Source organism: Rattus rattus, chromosome 9 (assembly GCF_011064425.1).
Source record: "Rattus rattus isolate New Zealand chromosome 9, Rrattus_CSIRO_v1, whole genome shotgun sequence".
In the NCBI taxonomy this organism is placed as follows: domain Eukaryota; kingdom Metazoa; phylum Chordata; class Mammalia; order Rodentia; family Muridae; genus Rattus; species Rattus rattus.
In genome coordinates, this window is record NC_046162.1 from 72457036 (window position 1) to 72477297 (window position 20262).

At 50.1% G+C, this 20262-nt stretch overlaps 1 protein-coding gene across 1 annotated transcript in view; it reads left to right on the top strand.

Annotated features, from left to right (window-relative positions):
• The window catches only part of Pecam1 (platelet and endothelial cell adhesion molecule 1), a 59711-nt gene extending 40028 nt beyond the window's left edge, over nt 1-19683 (top strand). The window contains exons 14-16 of the mRNA XM_032913587.1: nt 2925-2981; nt 12688-12710; nt 18704-19683. Coding sequence (XP_032769478.1) covers nt 2925-2981; nt 12688-12710; nt 18704-18733 — 110 coding nt within the window. The 3' untranslated portion in view covers nt 18734-19683. The remainder of the gene's footprint in view (nt 1-2924; nt 2982-12687; nt 12711-18703) is intronic.
• The last annotated feature ends 579 nt before the right edge of the window (nt 19684-20262 follow it).

Consider the following 20262-nt stretch of genomic DNA (forward strand, 5'->3'; position numbering starts at 1 on the left):
TTCCTGGAATAGGGTGGGGCCGTGGCAATTGCCTCTGGCTTCCCTCCCTAGACTCTGCAGCTGTCCCTTGCAGCCGCACTATCGGTCACATTTCCCAGCTTGCACAAGTTGTGGGGTGCTCAGCCAGGGTTCTGGGAAAAATTCTAGAATAAAGGTTATTTGGGTGGCAAGAGGAACTTCAGGGGATACAAGCCGTGTTTACTTATCCCTGCGTCCTCCTCGTTGCAGAAGGACACTGAGGAACCAGGTCTGGACCCCTGGTGCTGGCCCCTGTCCTCCCCTAAGCAGGGGACAAGGGCATTGCTAGGTGAAGAGAGAAGGGCTTCATGGGTTCAAGGCCAGTGATGACTAAACATGAAGTGGTGCCTGCCAGCCGGGTCCCCTGTTCTCAAGGTCTCTCATCCATCGCAGTTGGAGGAGGTTACGGGGACCGTGTCCAGATCTAACTCTGGCTGGCAGCTAACCAAGTGGTCACTGGGGATGGAGCAGGGCGGGAAGGAACTCATTAAATCCCAATTCGATGTCTGTTTGCTCTGAGGCTAATTGCTGGGAAAACCCCATGACGTTGAAGCCATCTCTTTCTCTGTTACCCGGAGAAAAACAGAAACCAAAATAGAGACCCATCAGGAAACACCTCTGACAGCAGAGACAAACAGCCTCCTGGCCTGGGCTAGTCATTAAGGGGCAGCTGCTGCCAAGGGGACACAAGAGGGGGAAGGGCAGTGAGCAGCTGCACCCTGCTCCCCACCCCCTTGACTGAGCTGAGCAAAACCGGGGCAACCGTAGACCATGGGCACAGCTCAATCTAGAAGTGGAAGCCAGCCCTGCCTGACTTGAGGTAGGCACAGAGTGGAGCTACTGAGGTCCAGAGAATATTACAGTGTTGCAGAGGAGACCAGAGAGATACCTGGGACAGTGGAGCTCACAAGATGTCCAGATCACCTCCGTCCAAGTATGGCAGCCTCACCGACATCCCAATTCATCCCCTTTCTGTCCTAGCTCTCCATGTTAGGGTGGGGGGAAGAAAAGCTAGCCATGCTTCCTATGGACCGCATCCTGTAGCAGTCATCACACAATTATTTTTAGCTGTGTGTGTGTGTGGGGGGGGGGTTTAGGGTACCCATGTCTCTGAGCACATGCAGAAGTCACAGACTCTGATCTATGTCAGGTGGCCTGCTCTGTCACTCACTACCTTACTCTTTTGAGGCAGTCTCCCGCTGATCTTGGATCTAGGCTGGCAAGCCCCAGCAGTCAGTCCTCCTATCTCTGCTCCTCACATTGCCGGGGTTCAAGGTGCCTACAGCTATGCCCCAGATTGTCTGGGGTTTGAGTTCAGGATTCCAGGTCAGGTTTTTGTGTTTGTGCATCAAATGCTCTCTGCCACAGAGCCATGTCCCGGTCCTGTGGTATTTGTTGTTTGTTTGTTTGCTTGTACTGGGGCTTGAACCCAGAGCCTTACACATGCTGAGCTAGAGCGGTGCCACTGAACCACATCTTCAGCTCATTAAACCCCTTTGCACATCTGTCTTCCCTAGAGCGGCTGGAAGCTAGAACCAGATCCACATTTTCTTCCTTGGTTGAGGACTCATAGGAGATGTGTACAGTCGTTGAATGGGTCTCATGGTGCTTCAGGGCATAGACTGGTGCTTTCTTTCATCATCCCTGCTAGGATCCCTGGAAAACTTTGAAGTCTGAGCAGTGGGGTGGGGTGAGGTGGGGTGGGGCATAAGCTGGGCCTTTGCTCTACGAGACCTTGGGACTCCACCATAGCAGACAACCGTGGGAACAAAGAAAGTACAGATGCTTTGGGTAAATGTAACCAAACTGCTGTGGGGTCACAAGAGTCCATGTAAGTGCTTAGGGCACAGAGAATGCAAATATTGGGGATGTAAATGCATGTGACTGTGGGAGTGATGCTTGCTTAGAGTCTTGGGGAAGTGGGGTATAAGAGGAAAGAAGGTGTCAGCAATGGAAGGGCACAGGGTCACTGTGGGAGTGGCGTCCCGGCAGAGTGAGAAAGTATCTTTAGTATAGTTGACACCCATGTGGGGCCCCACGAATCTGCAATGAGGACAACATGTGGCAGGACATCTCAGGCTATCTGGGGGAGACAGGCAGAGGAGGAAGCTAGCCCAAACCCATCTAGCTGTGCAAAGAGATTTAGGATGTGTTCTGGCTTCGTCCTGCTTCCTCGGGGTCTCTGGGTGTATGTGTGCGTATACATGAATGCATTCCCTGTGTGAGTGAGTCTGGATACTGTGCACAAGTGTGCATATGTGAGATACATGATGTATAGTGTGTGTGGATACTCTGTGTGAGTGCACACAACACAGGAATAGGCACATCCTTGAACATAATTTCAATATGAAGTAAACAGAGAGCCTTGTCTTCTCTTCTGAAAGTCTAGCCCAGAGAATTATGACACTGGCTACAGGTTCAAGACTGTGCAGAGCTCTAAAAACACCAGTGTACTGAGTTGTAATGGTACAGGCAGGTCTGTAATCCCAGGACTTGGGAGGTAAAAGCTGAAGGATCAGGAGTTCAAGGCCAGCCTGGGCTATACGGCAAATTTTAAGGCCAGCCTTGCCTACATAAAACTGTCCCAAGCAACAGTAACAAAACAAACAAACAAAAAACAGTGCAATCAAACAAACTAATGCTAGGACAGATCCCAGCATGCTTTGCTGAGGATCTGTAGTGAGCCTAAATGTTGACACCAATGACACCGAAGGCAGCCAGCTAAGAAAACTCTATCTGCAGGCTATCTCAAGCAGCCTTTGGTTAGGTCTGAACTTCTGAAGCAGGGGGATGATATGCTCTGTGATGCTTCTGGACAGGGCAGTGCTGGGTGGCGGGTAGATAAAGCAGTAGGCTAGCCTGGGGCTCCAAGGCAGCTACTGACCTGTGCCTGGTTCCCTTTCCAGCTCTGGGAACGAGAGCCACAGAGACGGTGTACAGTGAAATCCGGAAGGTCGACCCTAGTGAGTGAGGGGCCTCTGATTCTCAGAGTGGGAGGGCCCGTGCTAGAACCACTAGTGGGGCCCTGAGAGTGGGCAGAGGGTGGGGGAAAAGCCAAGAAGGGTATTCACTCTGTTTCCTTTTTGTTTTTTGAGACAGGGTTTCCCTGTGTAGCCAGCCCTGGCTGTCCTGGAACTCACTCTGTAGACCAGGCTGGCCTCAAACTTAGAGATCCACCTGGTTCTGCCTTCTAAGTGCTGGGATTAAAGGTGTGAGACACCACTTCCTGGCAGAGCATCAACTCTTATATTAGGGTCTGACTCTGTCCATCCTACCACCCTTAAGAGTACAGAGGCAGGGGTTGGGGATTTATCTCAGTGGTAGAGCGCTTGCCTAGCAAGCACAAGGCCCTGGGTTAGGTCCCCAGTTCCAAAAAAAAAGAAAAAGAAAAAGAAAAAAAGAATACAGAGGCACAGACAGCGTAAGCTACTTGCCCAGGATCACAGAGCTGGACTCCACATTCCCAACTGCACTGTCTTTGGTTAGAGGGAAGAAGCTGACAGGACAGGTTTTCCTCTTGTACTTCTGGGTTCCTGCTTGAGGCCTTGCAAATGAGACAGACCAGCAAGGGAGAAGCAGACTGGGTTGATTTACAGGCGGAAGGAAGAAATCTCATCGAGGAGTGACTCAGACAGAAGATGGGGGAGGGAGGGTTATGTAACTGCTTAACAATACATGTGTACAGAAAGGACAGGATACTGAGCTTGGTGGTACAGGCCTGGAATCCCAGCACAGGGGGTAGAGCTGGAAAAGCAAGCTTTGGCGGCCATTGCCTATTTATCAAGGATAGGTTGGCTACGTGAGAGAGAGAGGTCGTCTTTAAAAGATGGAGGGAGGGAGAGAGAGAAAGAAAAGAGAGGCTGGAGAGAATGCTCAGGGGCTAAGAACACGGGATCCTCTTGCAGAGGATGGGGTTCAATTGCCAGCTCCTACATGGTGGCTCGCAGCCATTTTTTACTTCAGTTCCACGGAATCTGACACTCTTCTGGTCTCCAGAGGCACTAGAAATGCATGTAGTACACACACACACACACACACACACACACACACACACACACACACACACACATGCACGCACACGCACATGCACGCACGCGCACGCACGCACACACATGCATGTACACACACACAGACAAAGCAGCCATGCACATAGAATGGAAAAAAAAAAACTAAATTTAAATTTGCAAAGTGGAGGAAAGAAAAAGACGCACACAGACAAGAAAAATGAAACAGATCTTTGACTGACTAAGAAAGCAGGGAGGATGGCTATCTGATAGGGCAGATTGTTCTCGTAATTCTCACGTTCTCACTGCTCATCTGTCTTGATATGGGGTCACGTCATCACCAGACCCATTGGAGAATCCAATTTGACCTACTACAGACGTTAAAATCAGCATTCTTGGGGTAGAGCCAAAAAAAAAAAAAAATCAGCATTTGTTTGACCGTGGTGGCCCTGGTGGTCTTGGTCAAGCCATGAAACATTCCAAGACTTCCATAACTGTCCTAGTTGGGGTTTCTAATACTGGGATGAAACATTATGACTAAAAGCAACTGGGTTGGGGAGGGTTTGTTTGGCTTATATTTCCACACCACAGTTCCATCACCGAGGGAAGTCAGGACAGGGCAGGAACCCAGAGGCAGGAGCTGATGCAGAAGCCATGGAAGAGTACTGCTTCCTGGCATACTCCTCATGTCTTGTTCTGCCTCTTTTCGTATAGGACCCATACTGCATGCCTAGGGTTGACACCACCCACAGTGGGCTGAGCACTTGCTCAATCATTAATCAAGAAAATGCTTACCTATTGGCCATCCGATGGGATCATTGTTTCAGCCGAGCGTCCCTCTTCCCAAAGGACTCTAGCTTGTACCACATTGCTTCCATAGTCGTCTCTGTGAAATGAGGGGGTGGCCTAGATTCCAGGTTCTCAAGATCTGTTAAAACTCAGATTCCCTGAATGCCTGAGTCCTTCAGTGGAAGGATTTACATGTCTAACCACCCATACAATGTTGGTGGAGGCTGCTTGGGGACTCCTGGGGACTCCGGTTTGAGAGTCAATCTGTGGGTCCTATGATTGGCTGGCATGGATTCTGCACCTAGGGTCTCTCACCCCCACCCCCAGGCATCCTGGACTAACAGGGACAGCTGAGAGAGAAAATCCAGAAATGCACTGTGTGCGCAGAGGGCGGCAGAAGGAAGGTGGATGTGAGCGGCTGGTATCTGACTGGGTGTAGGGAAGGGACGCTCCCCTCTCACGGTCCTTGCTATCTTCAGTGGCTCCCCAGAGCAGCCTGTTTGGGGAAATGGCTCATGGGGAGGAGATTTGGCTCTGAAACCCCCTTTCCCCTGAGAGGTTCAAAGGAAGGCCACTCCCCTAGATAAGCAGAAGGGCTTGGGCCGGCCAGCTTCCAGGAGCAGCCTTGGGAAGGGGCCCCAGCGGAGAGATTTGGGGAGGGTCCTAAAGGAGCTGGAGGGAGCTTGTAGGCCATGGGAGGTGCAGCTGTTTGCAGTCTTGTTAGACTCTATGCTTACCTTCTTTTCTCGTACGGTTATAAAGTGGACCTAAAACTTAATGTGGTAACCGTTTCCGAGTAGTCAGGTGGCTAATGTAGTGTCCTTTCTGTCCTTTTAGACTGTTGGGCAGGCAGAATTCCCACCATCCATCTCCCAACTCTCAGTCTTCCCAGTTCCTTAACCAATAACTCCATCCCCATGTGCTGCCTGCCCCAGCCCTTGGTCACCGCCAATTCTGTGAGTTTGGCCCCACCACACCATACCCTGTCTGTGAGTTTGGCCACGCTGAGCCTTTTCATCTGTCAAAGAGACTGAACCAGCCGGTTTAAGCTCTCTTATAAGCACGACACTTCAAGAGTCCCAGGGTTGCACTGGCAAGGTGGTCAGTGGGTCAAGGCACCTGCCATTACCAAGCCCGACAGCCTGAGTTTGAACCCCGCGATTCACGTGGTAGAAGGAGAAACTGAACCCCGAAAGTAGTCCTCCGACCTCCAGATAAGCATGGTGGTACAGTGCACCTCAACACCCAAATTAAGTAATAAAAAAAAAAAAAAAAAAAAAATGGCGGTGGTGGCCCACGCCTTTAATGCCAGTGTTCCAGAGGCAGAGGCCAGCCTGGAATACAGACAGCCATAGCCACACAGAGAAATCCAATCTTGAAAAGCAAAACAAAGAGATAAAAATTTTAAAAAGAGTAATTAAATAAGCCAGGCATGATGGAGTTCACCTTTAATTCCAGTACTCAGGAGGGAGATCTCTGTGGGTTCAAGTCCAAATGGGTCTATAAAAACATTCAGACCAGTCAGAGCTACTAAGCCAAGCCAGTTAATTAATTAATAAAATAAATCATTTCAGGTTCCTGGCATTTGAAAATGGAGACCATCTCCTCAGTCTTGCCCCGCCCCAGCTCCGGCCACCTGCTCGTGTGGGCTATAGTCACTTTAAGGGTTAACCTGAGTCTAATCCTTAATTCTCCTTCATCTCTCTGCTAACACTCAGACTCTACAGATATTTTCGGGACTTCCTGGATCTTAGGGTCTGCCTCTCTTGGTTTCGCTGGAGTTCACACGGGCCAGACTCCAGCCTGGACCGTTTTTTGTTCCGTTGTAATGGAAAGCACCATTGCAGAGCTCCCTGGCTCTGGTCTCGGCAGATAGACGGACAGAGTGACCCTGGCATAGGAACTACTATTTATAAAGTAGGCAGAGAGTGAATCTTGGGAAGGTAAGAGCTGTGATAGGTTGGTGGTGTCTGTGAAAATATCTTCTAACTCAAACATTCAGAAACCCCCTCGGGGTCTGCTAAGTCTCTGTGCAGCCCACTGACATCTTCTTGCCCCAGCAATGAACTCTTAGGTAAGAACCTCTTATGCAGAGGCAGGTGGATCTCTGAGTTCAAGGCCAGGCTGGTTTACAGAGGGAGTTCCAGGGCAGCCCGTCTGGATAAAATACAAACAGCAACAAATAACAAAACAAAAAGAACTCCTCTAGATCTTTTTGAACTTTGTCCTTTCCAGTTGCTACATGAGTTACTGAAGCCAGCTTGTCCCCTGGCTGTTTGTGAGGGGAGAGCAGGCTTTCCCAGAACTAACAAAGTAGAGATAAGGGAACTGTCCCAAGAGGAGTTCAAGGTCATCCTCAGATAGAAAGGTCAAGTCCAGCCCAGGCCTCTTGAGACCCTGTTCAAATGAGAGAGGAGAGAGGGAGGGAGGAGGGGGGGGGAGAGAGAGAGAGAGAGAGAGAGAGAGAGAGAGAGAGAGAGAGAGAGAGACCAAATCTAGAGACCAAAGGAAAGGAGAGAATATTCATTGGTTACAACCAGAACAAGCTAAGAAAATCCTTTTGCAATCTGAGGGGTTTTTTGATGTTTATGGTTTACTCCAGTTCTCATGGACGAGTGAGGCTGATGCTTTTGATCTCTCTCTCTCTCTCTCTCTCTCTCTCTCTCTCTCTCTCTCTCTCTCTCACACACACACACACACACACACACACACACACACACACACACACACACACACACACACACCCCTGTGATTTATTGATTAATTGATTGATTGGTGTTGGGGCTGATGGAAGCCAGTCCTCTTGTCTGCAGAGCTCCCACTCTGCCCCTGAGCCACATTTCCCCGTCTTTCCTCATAGCTGAGATGCAAACTTAACCTTTCAGGGTTCTAAAAGTTATTTTCCCTTTTAATTAAAAAAATATTAGCTGGGCTGTGGTGCGCATGCCTTTAATCCCAGCACTCCACTCCGGAGGTAGAGGCAGTCGGATCTCTGTGAGTTTGAAGACAGTGGGTTCCAGGACAGCCAGGGCTACACAAAGAAACTCTGTCTTGAAAAACAAAAACAAAAAAATACCTTCACGTATGAGCCATGCCGGTGCCTGGTACCAGGAAGACTGGAAGATTGAGTCAGATCCCCTGGGACAGGATACAGGTGGTTGTGAGTAGCCAGGAGGATGCCGAGACCGGAACCTGGGTCCTCTGCAAGAGCTGTCAGTGCTCTTAACTGCTGAGCATTGTTTCCTTTTCTATTACTTGCCCGAGGTTAGGATTCAAAGCCTCAGTCAGTGGCTCTAGTTCTGGCTTATGAATAAATTATCTTACCAGAAAAGGGGAAAAGTTAAGTGTTAGTGTGTTTCTTAGTGCACAGTGGTGAACTGTAAGAGAAAGTAGACCAGGCCGAGGCTGGATACATTTCTGTCTGTCACTTAACTAGGACAAGTTTACTCCACTGACCTCAGACTTCATGCAGGATACACCTGAACTGTAAGGGGGTTCGTTGTATGGTGGTGGCCTGCAGTGCTGGAGGGGTGGCCTCCAGGACTTCAGGCATGCCAGTCAGATGCCCGCCCACTGAGTCACACCCCCAGCTCAGCACACATACGGAGGGCCGTCCTGATGAGTCTGTCAGGTAGAAGTCAGGGATGCTACCAAACACCTCACAGTACAGTCAGTCTCTCCCGAGAGTTCCAAGCCCAGAATGTCAGCAGGGCTAACACAGAGAAGCCCTGGCTTTAGAGGACACCATCTTCTGTGCCTGTGCACCAGGAGAGCTCCCTCAGAGCTTCCTCTGTCTACCTCAGGAGCTGACCAGGGCGTCTGGTCCCACCTACACCTTTGTCCTGGAAAAGAAACCAAGTCTTGCTCTCAACCCTAGCTCTGAGTCAGATGGGCACCCCCACTCCCCACACAAGTGTCAGCCACTCTGCCTCCCTTCACCCCTGCCTTCTCTTTGTGTGGAATTCAGGCTTCCAGGATCTTCCCCCTTCCATCTTCTTTTCCTGTCCCTCCCCACCTCCACCCCATCTCCTTTTCTTTCCTTTTCTCTAAGACAGTTCGAATTAACCTCCAACTCACAATCCTCCTGTGGCAACCTCCCCAACGGTGGGATTACAGTTGTGTGCTGCCAGACCCCGTTTGCATCAGGGGAGCAAAACTCCCTAGCCTTCCTCACATTCCTGACCGCTCCACACCAAGAGTGACTGGACCGAGGCTAGCCATGACGGGAAGCATCATCAAGAAAAGAACCGAATATGGGCATCATGGCACTTGAGAGGCCGAGCAGGAAGATGGCTGCAAGTTTGAGGCCCGACTGGGCCAGGGTTAGACCCTGTATCAATTTAAATTAAGGAGAGGAGGCCTCTCCGCAGGAAGCCACCATGTCTAAAGTTGGAACAACGCTCTCTGGTCACTGAGCTCTGGGCTTCCTCTTGGCCTTTCTCTGCTCCAAGAACTCTGAGCAATAAATTTCTGTTGTTTCTACATTTAAAAGGGAAAAAAAATAGGAGGAGGGGTGTGCCTGGCTAAGTCCCCCTCTGAAGGGAGAGAGGGACTCTTGAAAGTCGGTCCCCACCCATCCTGTATGGCCCCAAGCCAGCTGGGCTAGCAGGTACTGCCAGGGTGGCATTTCCTGCCTGAACATGCAAGACAGGGAGGGAAAAAGAAGTGCCTTGTGCCGAGCCCCACCGCGTAACGTTACCTACCCAAGAAACAATCTCCGGTGGGCACAGACTTGCTTCCCATCAGTACTGCCTCAGCATACAGAGTTTTAACATTTCATGTTTCGTTTTTGGTTCCAGAGAGCATGGAATGAGAGCAGCCTGAGCATGGGGCTCTTCTCCCTCTGGAGGTGCTGTCATGGCCTCCCTCAGTGTGTGGAAGCTGACAGAGTGCCTGCTCTACGCCTGGGTTGATGTACAGATTTTCGGGAGGCCAAATGCCTTTGTCCCAGCTAGAAGAGAAGAGGGAGCCCCTTAGGGACCGTGAGTGATTCCTGTTCCCTCTAACTAGGAACAATGGAATATTTATTATGTGACAGGGCTTGAAAGGGAGGTAGACTTGGGGAAAGCAGGTTTTTATTTGTTTGTTGTTTTGTGGCCAGAGCCTGGAACTCTTGGTAATCCTCCTGCCTCGCAGCTTGAGCGCGGGATTTACAGAGTGAGCCACCATACAAGGCCCAACATTTTTTGTTTCTTAGAATTTTTTTTTTTTTTCCGAAGCTGGGGACCGAACCCAGGGCCTTGCGCTTCCTAGGCAAGCGCTCTACCACTGAGCTAAATCCCCAACCTTTTTTTTTTTTTTTTTTTTTTTTTTTGGTTTTGCCTTCTGTCTTAGTTAGGGTTTTACTGCTGTGAACAGACACCATGACCAAGGCAACTCTTATAAGGACAACATTTAATTGGGGCTGGCTCACAGGTTCAGAGGTTCAGTCCATTGTCAAGGTGGGAGCATGGCAGCATCCAAGCAGGCATGGTGCAGGAGGAGCTGAGCGTTCCACATCTCCATCTGAAGGCTCCTAGTGGAAGACTGATTTCCTAGGCAGCTAGGGTGAGGGTCTTCCTATGCCCATAGTGACTTACCTATTCCAACAAGGCCACACCTACTCCAACAAGGCCACACCTATTCCAACAAGGCCACACCCACCCTAACAAGGCCACACCTCCTAATAGTGCCACTCCCTGGGCCAAGCACATACAAACCATCACGCCTTCTATCTTTCTCCTTCTCCTTTCCCACCTCTTCTTTGTCTCTGTCTCTGTGTCTCTCTGACTCTGTCTCTGTCTCTCTCTGTCTCTGAGGATGACCTCAAACTTCCTTTTTTTTAAAGTTATTTATTTATTTCATGTAAGTGGGTACACCGTCATACCGGAAGAGGGCATCAGATCTCATTACAGATGGTTGTGAGCCACCATGTGGTTGCTGGGATTTGAACTCAGGACCTCTGGAAGAGCAGTCAGTGCTCTCCACCACTGAGCCATCTCTCCAACCCTTGAACTTCTAATCTTCCTGCCTCCACCTCCCTAACACCAGACTTTACAAGGCTGTGACACACCACACCAATTTATATGATCCTGGGAGTCAAACCCAGGGCTCCATGCATTCCTGGCAAGCACTTTACTGGCTGGACTGCACCCTTGTCCCCGGCTTTCTCACCATGACCTTTACCATCTGTAAGAGCAGCCATCAAGCCCTAACCCACCTCCTACCCCCACCCCTGCCCCGTCCCCAGCACCACATGGGAACCTTTTTCCAGAGAGCAGATGAGGTACCCATTACTGCTGTTCCACAAGACCACATACTCTGTGTGCTGTCTGGAGACTCAGCTCTGACACAGAGAGTCTGGGGTGGACGGGAGCCTGGTCCTGTACAGAGAGGCAAATCATACCCTGGCCTTCCATCTGGTGGTGAAGCATGTCTTCCACTGATGCAGGCGGTGATGAGATCCTTCCATGCAGAGCTTCCTGCCCTCTGCTCTCTCACTTTCTCCACTTCCGGGCTTCTGGCTGAGGCCGTGGGCACAACGGTGGCTCGGCAGGGCAACCAGGCACAGTGTGCATTCTGACAAAAGATGAGTCAAGATGAACCTCACCCGGGAAAGGGAAATTGCTGGCCCTGCCCTTAGGCAGTTTGGCCATGGATGCCAAGAGCCTGAGCTATCCTCATGCCTCCTCATCTTCCTCCTCATCTTTCTCCTTCCTCTTCATCCTCTTCCTCCTCTTCTTCCTCCTCCTCCAGCCTCACTCCCAGGACACTGGACGGACAGTGTAAAATCAACTCTGGGAATAGGTTTGATGCCAAAGACAACAAACACCTGGAAAGGACCTCTTTTGTTTGTAGGTTTAGTTTATGTGTATGGGTGTTCTGGCTGTATGCATTTCTGTGTACCATGTGTGTGCCTGGTGCCCGAGGAGGCCAGGAGAAGGTGTCAGAGGCCCCAAGACTAAAATTATAGACAGAAGGTTGGGGATTTAGCTCCGTGGTAGAGCGCTTGCCTAGGAAGCACAAGGCCCTGGGTTTGGTCCCCAGCTCCGAAAAACAAAAACAAAAACAAAAACAAACAAACAAAAAAGACCAAATAAAAAAATTTTAAATTATAGACAGTCATGAACCACCATGTAGGTACTGGAAATTGAACCCAGGTCCTCTGGAAGGGTAGCCAGTGTCCTTAACCACTGAGCCATCTCTCCAGCCCCAGAACCTGACGTTTTAGAGTTAGGAACTGGTTAAGCAATCAGCTGTGTAGCCACTCCACTTGACTGTGTAGCTACTTGGACAGTTGCGTTTGAGAAAGGTCTTGAATGGTCTTATAAAACCACAACGCATCAAAGGATACAATAGAACCTGTCACGGTCCCTGTCACCCTAACTTCCCTGACCCTCCCCAACAGTCCACCCACAACACTGCTAGGGGAAGAGTGGGAGGAGCCGAAAGTGGGTGGGAGCAGAGATCACTTTGATTTGCAGCTTTCTAATTTCCTGTTATTTTCTATTTTTCTCTACTAACTAAAAATCTTTAAAACGCCGAAGGAGAAGCCGGGCGTGGTGCTACGCTTCTTTAATCCCAGCACTCCGGAGGCAGAAGCAGGTGGATTTCTGTGAGTTTGAGGATACCCTGGATAGTCTTGAACAGATAGTTCAGAGACACCCAGGGCCACATAGTGAGTTCCTGTCTTTAAAAAAAAACGAAAAGAAAGTGGGGGTGTCGTTGGTAGAATGCTAGCCGTCAGCAGATGGCCTTAGACCCCTTATGCACTAGTGTCCTGTTCTCCTGCCTACCCGCCCCCACCCGCCCCCAAGGGCCCCCTTACAACAGCAGATCCAGCCTGAAGCTGCCCTAGACCCCGCATGCTCACTGCTTTGCCGTCTTTGTTTTGCAGATTTCGTGGAAAACAGATTCTCTGTAAGTACACACTTCGTACACACTGTGTTAGAAATGTCCCTCGGAGTTGAGTAGTAGCTCATCCGCGAGTCACCACACTGAGGGTGAAAGGCTGTGAAAGTTTGAGGCCTTCCTTGGCTACAGAACTATTTTTCAGGACTGTGGTGGGTGCCTGGGTTTTGTTGCTGTTGCCTTACAAATGTGTTCTTCTAGAACAATGAGCTGTTTCCCAACTTGTCCACGGTCCGCTTTCCTCGAATTCTCCCCCAGCGCCTCGCTCTAACCCGGCCCGTTCGAGACCGGGAACCCTGGCCTCCTCTGGCCGTCTAAGCCAGTGCCAGTACTGATTCTCTTCCTGTTTATACCATTACAGCTCAGCCCATAGAGGGAGGGAAACCCTGGAAATCCTCCCAAGTAGTTGGGAGCCTTTCTTCTCTTTTAGTAAGAAAGAGACTCGGGCATGGTGAGTGATACACGCTTGAAAGAGGAGCTTGAGTTCAAGGCCTGTTTGGGCTACATACTAAGTCCCTGGTGAGAGAAGGACGAGGAGGAGAAAAAGAGGGAGGAAGAGAAGAGAGGTGAAGAGAGGACAGCTAGGGAGATAGGGCAGTTGGTAATGTGTTTACACAAGGATCTGAGGTTAATCTTAGAACTCAAAGTGAAATATTCAGTTGTACACGTGTAATCCCAGTCCTGGGGAGGTGAGGACAGGTGGACCCCTGGAACTTGCTGGCCTACTTGGTGAGCTTGTGGCCAACGGGAGACCCTGTTGAAAGAAGGGAAGGAGAAAAGGGAAGCGAAAGAAAGGAGAGGGAAGGGGTTGGGGATTTAGCTCAGTGGTAGAGGGCTTGCCTAGCAAGCACAAGGCCCTGGGTTCAGTCCCCAGCTCCAGAAAAAAAAAAAAAAAAAAAAAAAAAAAAAAAAAAAAAAGGAGAGGGAAGGGAAGAGAAGGAAGGGAAGGGGAAAATGAACAGTTCTTAAGGAAAGACATCTGAGATTGACATCTGGCCTCTATATGCACATGGACATACTCACAAAGGAACATTCATACACAGGCATGTGTGTGTACACACACACACATGCACACACGCATGGACACACACAGAGAAACACATAATAAAAGGGGGAAAGGAGGGAAGGAAAGAGGTTTAAGTTCAACTCATGCATAACCCACAGCCTTCTGGTTCCCAGCCTGTCTGTGGGCAGCACAGGGGTTAACAGGACAGCTATTTTCCTCAAAAAATGAGGAACTGGCCTCTGAACTGGTCTTTTGGGTCTGGGAGAAACTTCCAGCAAGACTTCTGTAGCCTTCAGTGGGCCCCTGGCTTCCTTTGTTTTGCTGGGTCTGAATTCTTGTTAAACAGAGCTCATTATGCCGTGGACAGACAGGAAGGCGCTGACATTCTCTGTAAGGAGGAAGGCTGTCCGTTTAAGGAGAAATGAAATGAACGGCTGTACCCACCCAAGCTTCTGAAAGCACTACTGTATCGGAAGGGGTAAGGGAGCGTATTTCATAGCTGAAGAAATGCAGAACAGCTCGTCCCGAATCCCCCCAGAAGCAGAAAACAGAGGCCACGTCTCCAAAAACCCTGGCCTGTGCCTTGTCATCACTGTTCAGAAGTGACAAGAGCCAGGTGTGGTGGTGCACAGAGAGAAGGAGGCAGAGGCAGTGGGATCTCTATGAGTTCAAGGCTAGTCTGGTCTACAATCCTTTAACGCCGGGTTCCAGGACAGTCAGGGCTCTGTTACACAGAGAAACCTTGTCTCAAAAGGGGGGAAAAAAAGGGACTGTTGTGCAAGACTGGAGAATAATGATAACCTCAATCCACAGTGGGACCCTGATAAAAACCAGTTCTCCGGCCGTTCCCCATGACTGTGTGTACCTGTGGCCACCCAAGGCAGGGCTGCAGGCCAGCAGTCGGAACTTTACCGAACCAACCAAGTTACTGTCTTCCACCCAAAGGGGCTCACCAGACAAAGGCTCTGAACTCCAGGCCCGTGGTAGAGTAGCTTTCCCTGAGCCCCCAGAGTCCACTCTGCTCCCAGGGTGCTCTGAATATCTGGGCTAATCCTATCCCGCCACCATCCGAAATAATAAAGCCATTTGGCGGGAACTCAGGGGTTCCCAGCCGTTGAGAAATGGATTTCGAATCTTGAAGCAAATATCTTTTGTTTATGAAAGAAGCAGGCAGAGCTTCCCTAATAACCAGCCATATGGGTCAGAAGAAAATGGACTGAATTGCCCAGCAGGGAAATGGGAGGGGCTTCCTTCCTGAAATCAAAACTGGCAATCGTTCCTCTCTTGTTTAATAGCCGTTGCTTCTGAAAACATATCGGAGGAAATATCTGAACAATGAGACGGCCACTTAGCCAGCTACTAACTCGGCATTGTTTGACTGGCTTCCACGGCACACGCTGACTTCATTTTTCCTCTTGCCATTTTTGCCTTGTTTATAAATTGTGTTTGTGGCCCACGCAGACAGATAACGTAGAAGAGAACACCTTGTACTTAAAAGAAAGAGCTCGAATCTGGACCCGTGAAGGCCTCCAGAGTGGGGAAAGAACTCCTGACTCTTAGGGGTTGGGAACAAGACGAAGTCAGTTACGGGATCCCTTCCCTCCTCCCCGAGACCAGGAGAGAGATGAGTGGTGACAGAACCTGCTCAGGGGCAGGGCTGAGGCTGCTGAAGAATGGGGTCCCGGTTCTATAGTCTCATTGCAGGTGACTTCCTCAAACTTAGGCAGACCTGTAAAGTAGAGATGGTGATGGTGGTGATGGTGGTGGTGATTTTAATGATAATGGTAGTGGTGATGAGGAAGAAGATGATGATAATGATGGTGGAGGTGATGGTGGTGATGGTGAGGAAGAAGATGATAATGGTGGTGGTGGTGATGGTGATGATGGTGGAAATGTCGATGATGAGGAAGAAGAAGAAGATGATGATGGTGGTGGTGATAGTGATGATGATGAAAATGAAGTAACATCTGCCTACTGGGATTTTCTTAAGGGTTAAATGAGACTCTTCAAACACAAACCATCAAAGCCTAGGATTCAACCAAAAATCAAAGCTTGACACAGGCCTAGGAGAACCATATTCAAAATTATCCTAACTAGTTGCTTGGTCTGTAGGTAAGGTTCTGTCTTCTCATCAGTAAATCGTTTTTTAAAAAGGTGTGTGTGTGTGTGTGTGTGTGTTGTGTGTGTGTGTGTGTGTGTTGTATATGTGTGTGGTGTGTGTGTGTGTGTGCGCGCGCGCGCACGCACCCACGCGCACAGATGATGCAGTCAGGATAACGTTTGAGAGTCCATCTCCTCCTCCTGTGGGTTTCAGGGTTAGAACTCACGTATGTATTTAGGCTCGTGCACCCAGCACATTCGCCTGCTGAGTCATCTTCCCTGGCCCCATTCCCACATCTGCAAACTGGGATCAAGAGAGCACTCAGCTCGGCCCTGCTAGACTGCAAGTGCTCACACCGAGTACTCTCAAGAAGTAGGAGTCAGGGACCCGGGCAAAGGGGTGGGGTCAGAAGGGCCTTTGGGGTTACTCGGGCCCCCACAAGCTGAGCAGAGGCAGGGCAGTTCCAGAGCTGACAGCTGGCTTCTGGCTTAAGCGTAGCAAAGCCGGTCTTCGCCGAGAGTGTGCTAACCTTCAGTCTCAAGTCCGCGGGCTCTGCTGACGGACCAGCCCTTCCTGTCTGTGAAGTTGGCCCTGCAACGTTATCCAGAGTGCTGTTTGGCTTAAGAGAGGGGGAACAGGCGTCTGGGGAGAGACTTGGTCTGGGGCCCGAGGAAGGCGAGACCGAGGATCACGTCTCCTTTCTCTGGGGCAATGGAGGAAATGACAGGCAACAAGCTGCCAGTGCTGCCAAGTCTCCAGCGCTCTGGGGTCACACCGCTTTCTTGGCCGTCTGTGCTGTTCCATCCTGGCAAGGGAGGAGCCAGACCCTTGGTCTTCTAGTTGGGCCTCTCAGGTCCGCGTCCTGTGCTAAAAGCCCCAGACCCGGCAAAACAAAATGGAGATTGTCCCAGGTCCCCTCCTGGAAGCCAGCCAGCCTGGCCTTCGATGCCAGGCAACCTTTACAACTTCTTTTGCTCCCACCTCTGCGAGTTCTACTTACAGCAAGTGTCCTATGTCCGCAGAGGGGTTGGAACAGCCGGCCCTGGTGTTTCCCGTTCTTTGGGGCTCTCCGTTCGCCAGGCTCTCTGCTCCGGCATCTCCCAGCCTGCCCAGCCCTTTCGACTTGCAGATTTCTCTCTACTTTACAAAAATCCTCAAAGTTTGTTCAGGCCACTTCTGAGTACCCTGCTCAGAACATGGCATCCTCACTGCCTCCAAACTACTTCCTCAGATGTTGATCGTAATTGATAAGGGGCCGGGAGGAGGCTCATTGGGTAAATCACATGCGTGAATTCAACCCCACAATCCATATAAAAGCCAGGCATGGGGAACCCCTAGAAGCTCTTGGGCCAGCTAGCAACAGTGAAAAAGAGAACTTGTCTCAAACAAAGTGGAAGGTGAAAATACTTAAGGCTGTTCTCCAACTTCTACATGAACGCCTTAGCATACACATGTCCATATGCACACAACTGAATATACACACATCATACACACACACACACACACGCGCGCGCGCACACACTCACACACAAAAGCAAACTCATTGGCGGGCTATGAAATTCTTGGGGCAGCGTCTGTCCTGTTGAGGACAGAGATCAGAGCTGGGTCAGATAAGGGTCCAGAAACCAGGAAGTGGTGGGTGACTCAAACTACCCTTTGAAACTGTGTTGCTATTTTGAGACAGGTCACCTATGAAGATAGCCCAGGTTAGCCTGGGGCTGTCTGTACAGCTGAGGATTACCTTGAACTCTTGATGGTCCCGAGTGCTAGGTTGTAAACATTTATCTCCATGCCTGGCTTCTCCCCCCTCACCCCGCTTAATTTTTTTTTTTATTACAGTAAAACATACGGAGCCTAAAATTAGCCACTGTGTTATTGTAAAGTATATTGTTCAAGAGCTGGGGTGTGGCTCAGTAATGGAGCAGTGTCCTGCTGAGTGACGCCTGTCCCTAGCACTTGAAAAGGAAACTTCAGTTGCACGAGGCACATTCCTATTGCAACTGTCACCACGTTGCACTCCAGAATTTGTTTCCCCTAAATTCTCGTCCCGTGTTTGTTTGTGTGTGCGCACAGGCATTCAGCAGTCAGGGGACAACTTCTGGGAGCAGATTCTTACCTTCAGCCCTCTGGACCTTGGGACTGGACTCAGTTTATCAGGCTTGGTAGCAGTGCCTTCCCACTGAGTCATTTCACCAGCCCTCTGGAACCAGGCCGGCCTCACGCTCACAAAGATCTGCCTCTGTCAACTGAATGCTGGGACTAGAGGTGTGCAGCACTGCACCCAGCCGAGTTTTTATGCTATCTAAGATTTTAAGCTGATCTAAGGACCTAAGATGACCTGGTGACTCACATCTACAATCCCAGCTCTGAGAAGGCTAAGACCTGAGAGTCCCAGGCTGGCCCTGGGCTACAGAGTGAGTTTCTGGTAAGAGAGAGAGAGAGAGAGAGAGAGAGAGAGAGAGAGAGAGAGAGAGAGAGAGAGAGAGAGAGAGAGAGAGAGAACACACAACAAAGGCAAACTGGAGAGGGTGTCTGTTAGGTGTAAGATCTCTCCAACCTGATGGTTCCATTCTATGCCTGTGCAGAACCTATGGGTCACCACGCTGGGTGCACGTGGGTACTTGATACAGTGGCCTGACTCCCGTGTGTTCAGGCTAACCTAGAACTTGACTTTGAACGTGTGATCCTCCTGCGTCCCGGGATTCCAGACATGGACCGGGTGTGGCGTTGGTGACGCAGCCTAGGCCTCTTGTATGCTAGGCAAGCATCACACCCAAGGACCCTCATCCCATTTGGAGTTCTCACGCCGCTCTACTGGTTCAACTTATACCTCTCTCCTCCAGGGTGATCTCTAGTCCTGAGGGGGTGGCCTGACTCTTGTCTTCTGTCCTACAGAGAACGGAAGGCTCCCTTGATGGGACTTAAGACAGCCAAGGCAGATGCACATACCCGGAAGGTCGCCCGTGTCCCGAGAAGAGCAGCCGACTCCTGTATTGCAAGAGTCCTGTACACTTATTTATGAACCAGCCCTGTCCCCACCCAAAGTAGCACTCCTTCAGGCCAAGCCATCCAATTGTAAATCCCTCCTGCCTTGTTAATGTTGGGTGAACAGAGAATGGGAGGCGCTGTTTAATGGCCAGCCCACCCAACCTGTCTTCTAAGCTGGAACATCCTTGCGTTTTGGGAGGTGAGAGGAGGTTCCAGGAAAATAACGCCCTGGAGTGTTTTGAGGCTCAGATGTTGTGTCTCGGATCGGATCGACAGAGTGCTTCTCGGTGGGTCCTCCCGCGCAGAAGTCACTTTCTGCTCTGCTGCCGTCGAATACTGGGTTAGTTTTTTGTTTTGTTATGTTTCTTTGTTCTTTTTCTTTCTGGTCTGACCTTGATCTTTGGAGGTATACAGTGCTTCTCAGGTTTGCCTGGTCCCCTGCATGGCCTCCCCCCACACAGGGGCAGCAGCTGACTGGGAGCAGTGCCCGTGCAATGGTCATTTGAAGACAGGCCTCAAGCCGGCAATGGCAAAACTCGAGACTGGAGCGAGGGCAGACATCCTTAAACTGCTTTCTTTTCTGCTCCATGCTGAAGGCCCAAGGAAGAGAAATTGTTGGCTACAACGGTCGTCTTTTTTTTTTAAATAGTAAAAGGAAACGTGTACTTTTCTCACTAACTTTTCTTTTATTTATTCCCTGCTAAAGAAACAGTCTCCAGAGGTCTGAGCTGTTTCCGAGGGTGGCTTGAGTGGGCGGATGGGAGCTGCCTCCATTTTGCCATGGAATCTCATACCTAACCCCCATTGCCTTCCCTGTTTGCCTCAGCCACCCGGCTAGAGGGCCCCTGAGGGGAGTTGTATTAAATAAAACGGATTTTTACTCTTCAGTTGTCCGTGACGTGTCATCTACCGGGACAGGCCACATACCAATAAAATAAATGCAGCCCTAGGGTCTCCCACTGCATCCAGTGTCACAGAGAACCGGGCTGTTCTCTCTTGTCCCTAGGTGGAGCCTCACATACACCAACATCCGGGGTAGCTGGTTCCTTTGTGCTGCACTGGGGTCCAACTCAGGTCCTCGCGCTTGTGAGGCAAGGGCTTCACCAACTTCCCTACCCTCCCAGCCGCCACCCCATCGTCCATTTTTAGTTTGTTTTTTTTTTTTTATTTTATTTGGAGACAGGGTCTCATTGCGTGTACTCCATTAATTAGTCCAGCCTGGGGCTGGAGAGTTGGCTCAGTGGTTAAGAGCACTGACTGCTCTTCCAGAGGTCATGAGTTCAAATCCCAGCAACCACATGGTGGCTCACAACCATCTGTAACGAGATCCGATGCCCTCTTCTGGTGTGTAAGACAGTGACAGTGTACTCATCATATATAAGATGAATAAATAAAATCTTAAAAAAAAAAAATTAGTCCAGCCTGGGCTGGATTCATACTATATAGCTCAAGCTAGCCCCAAACTC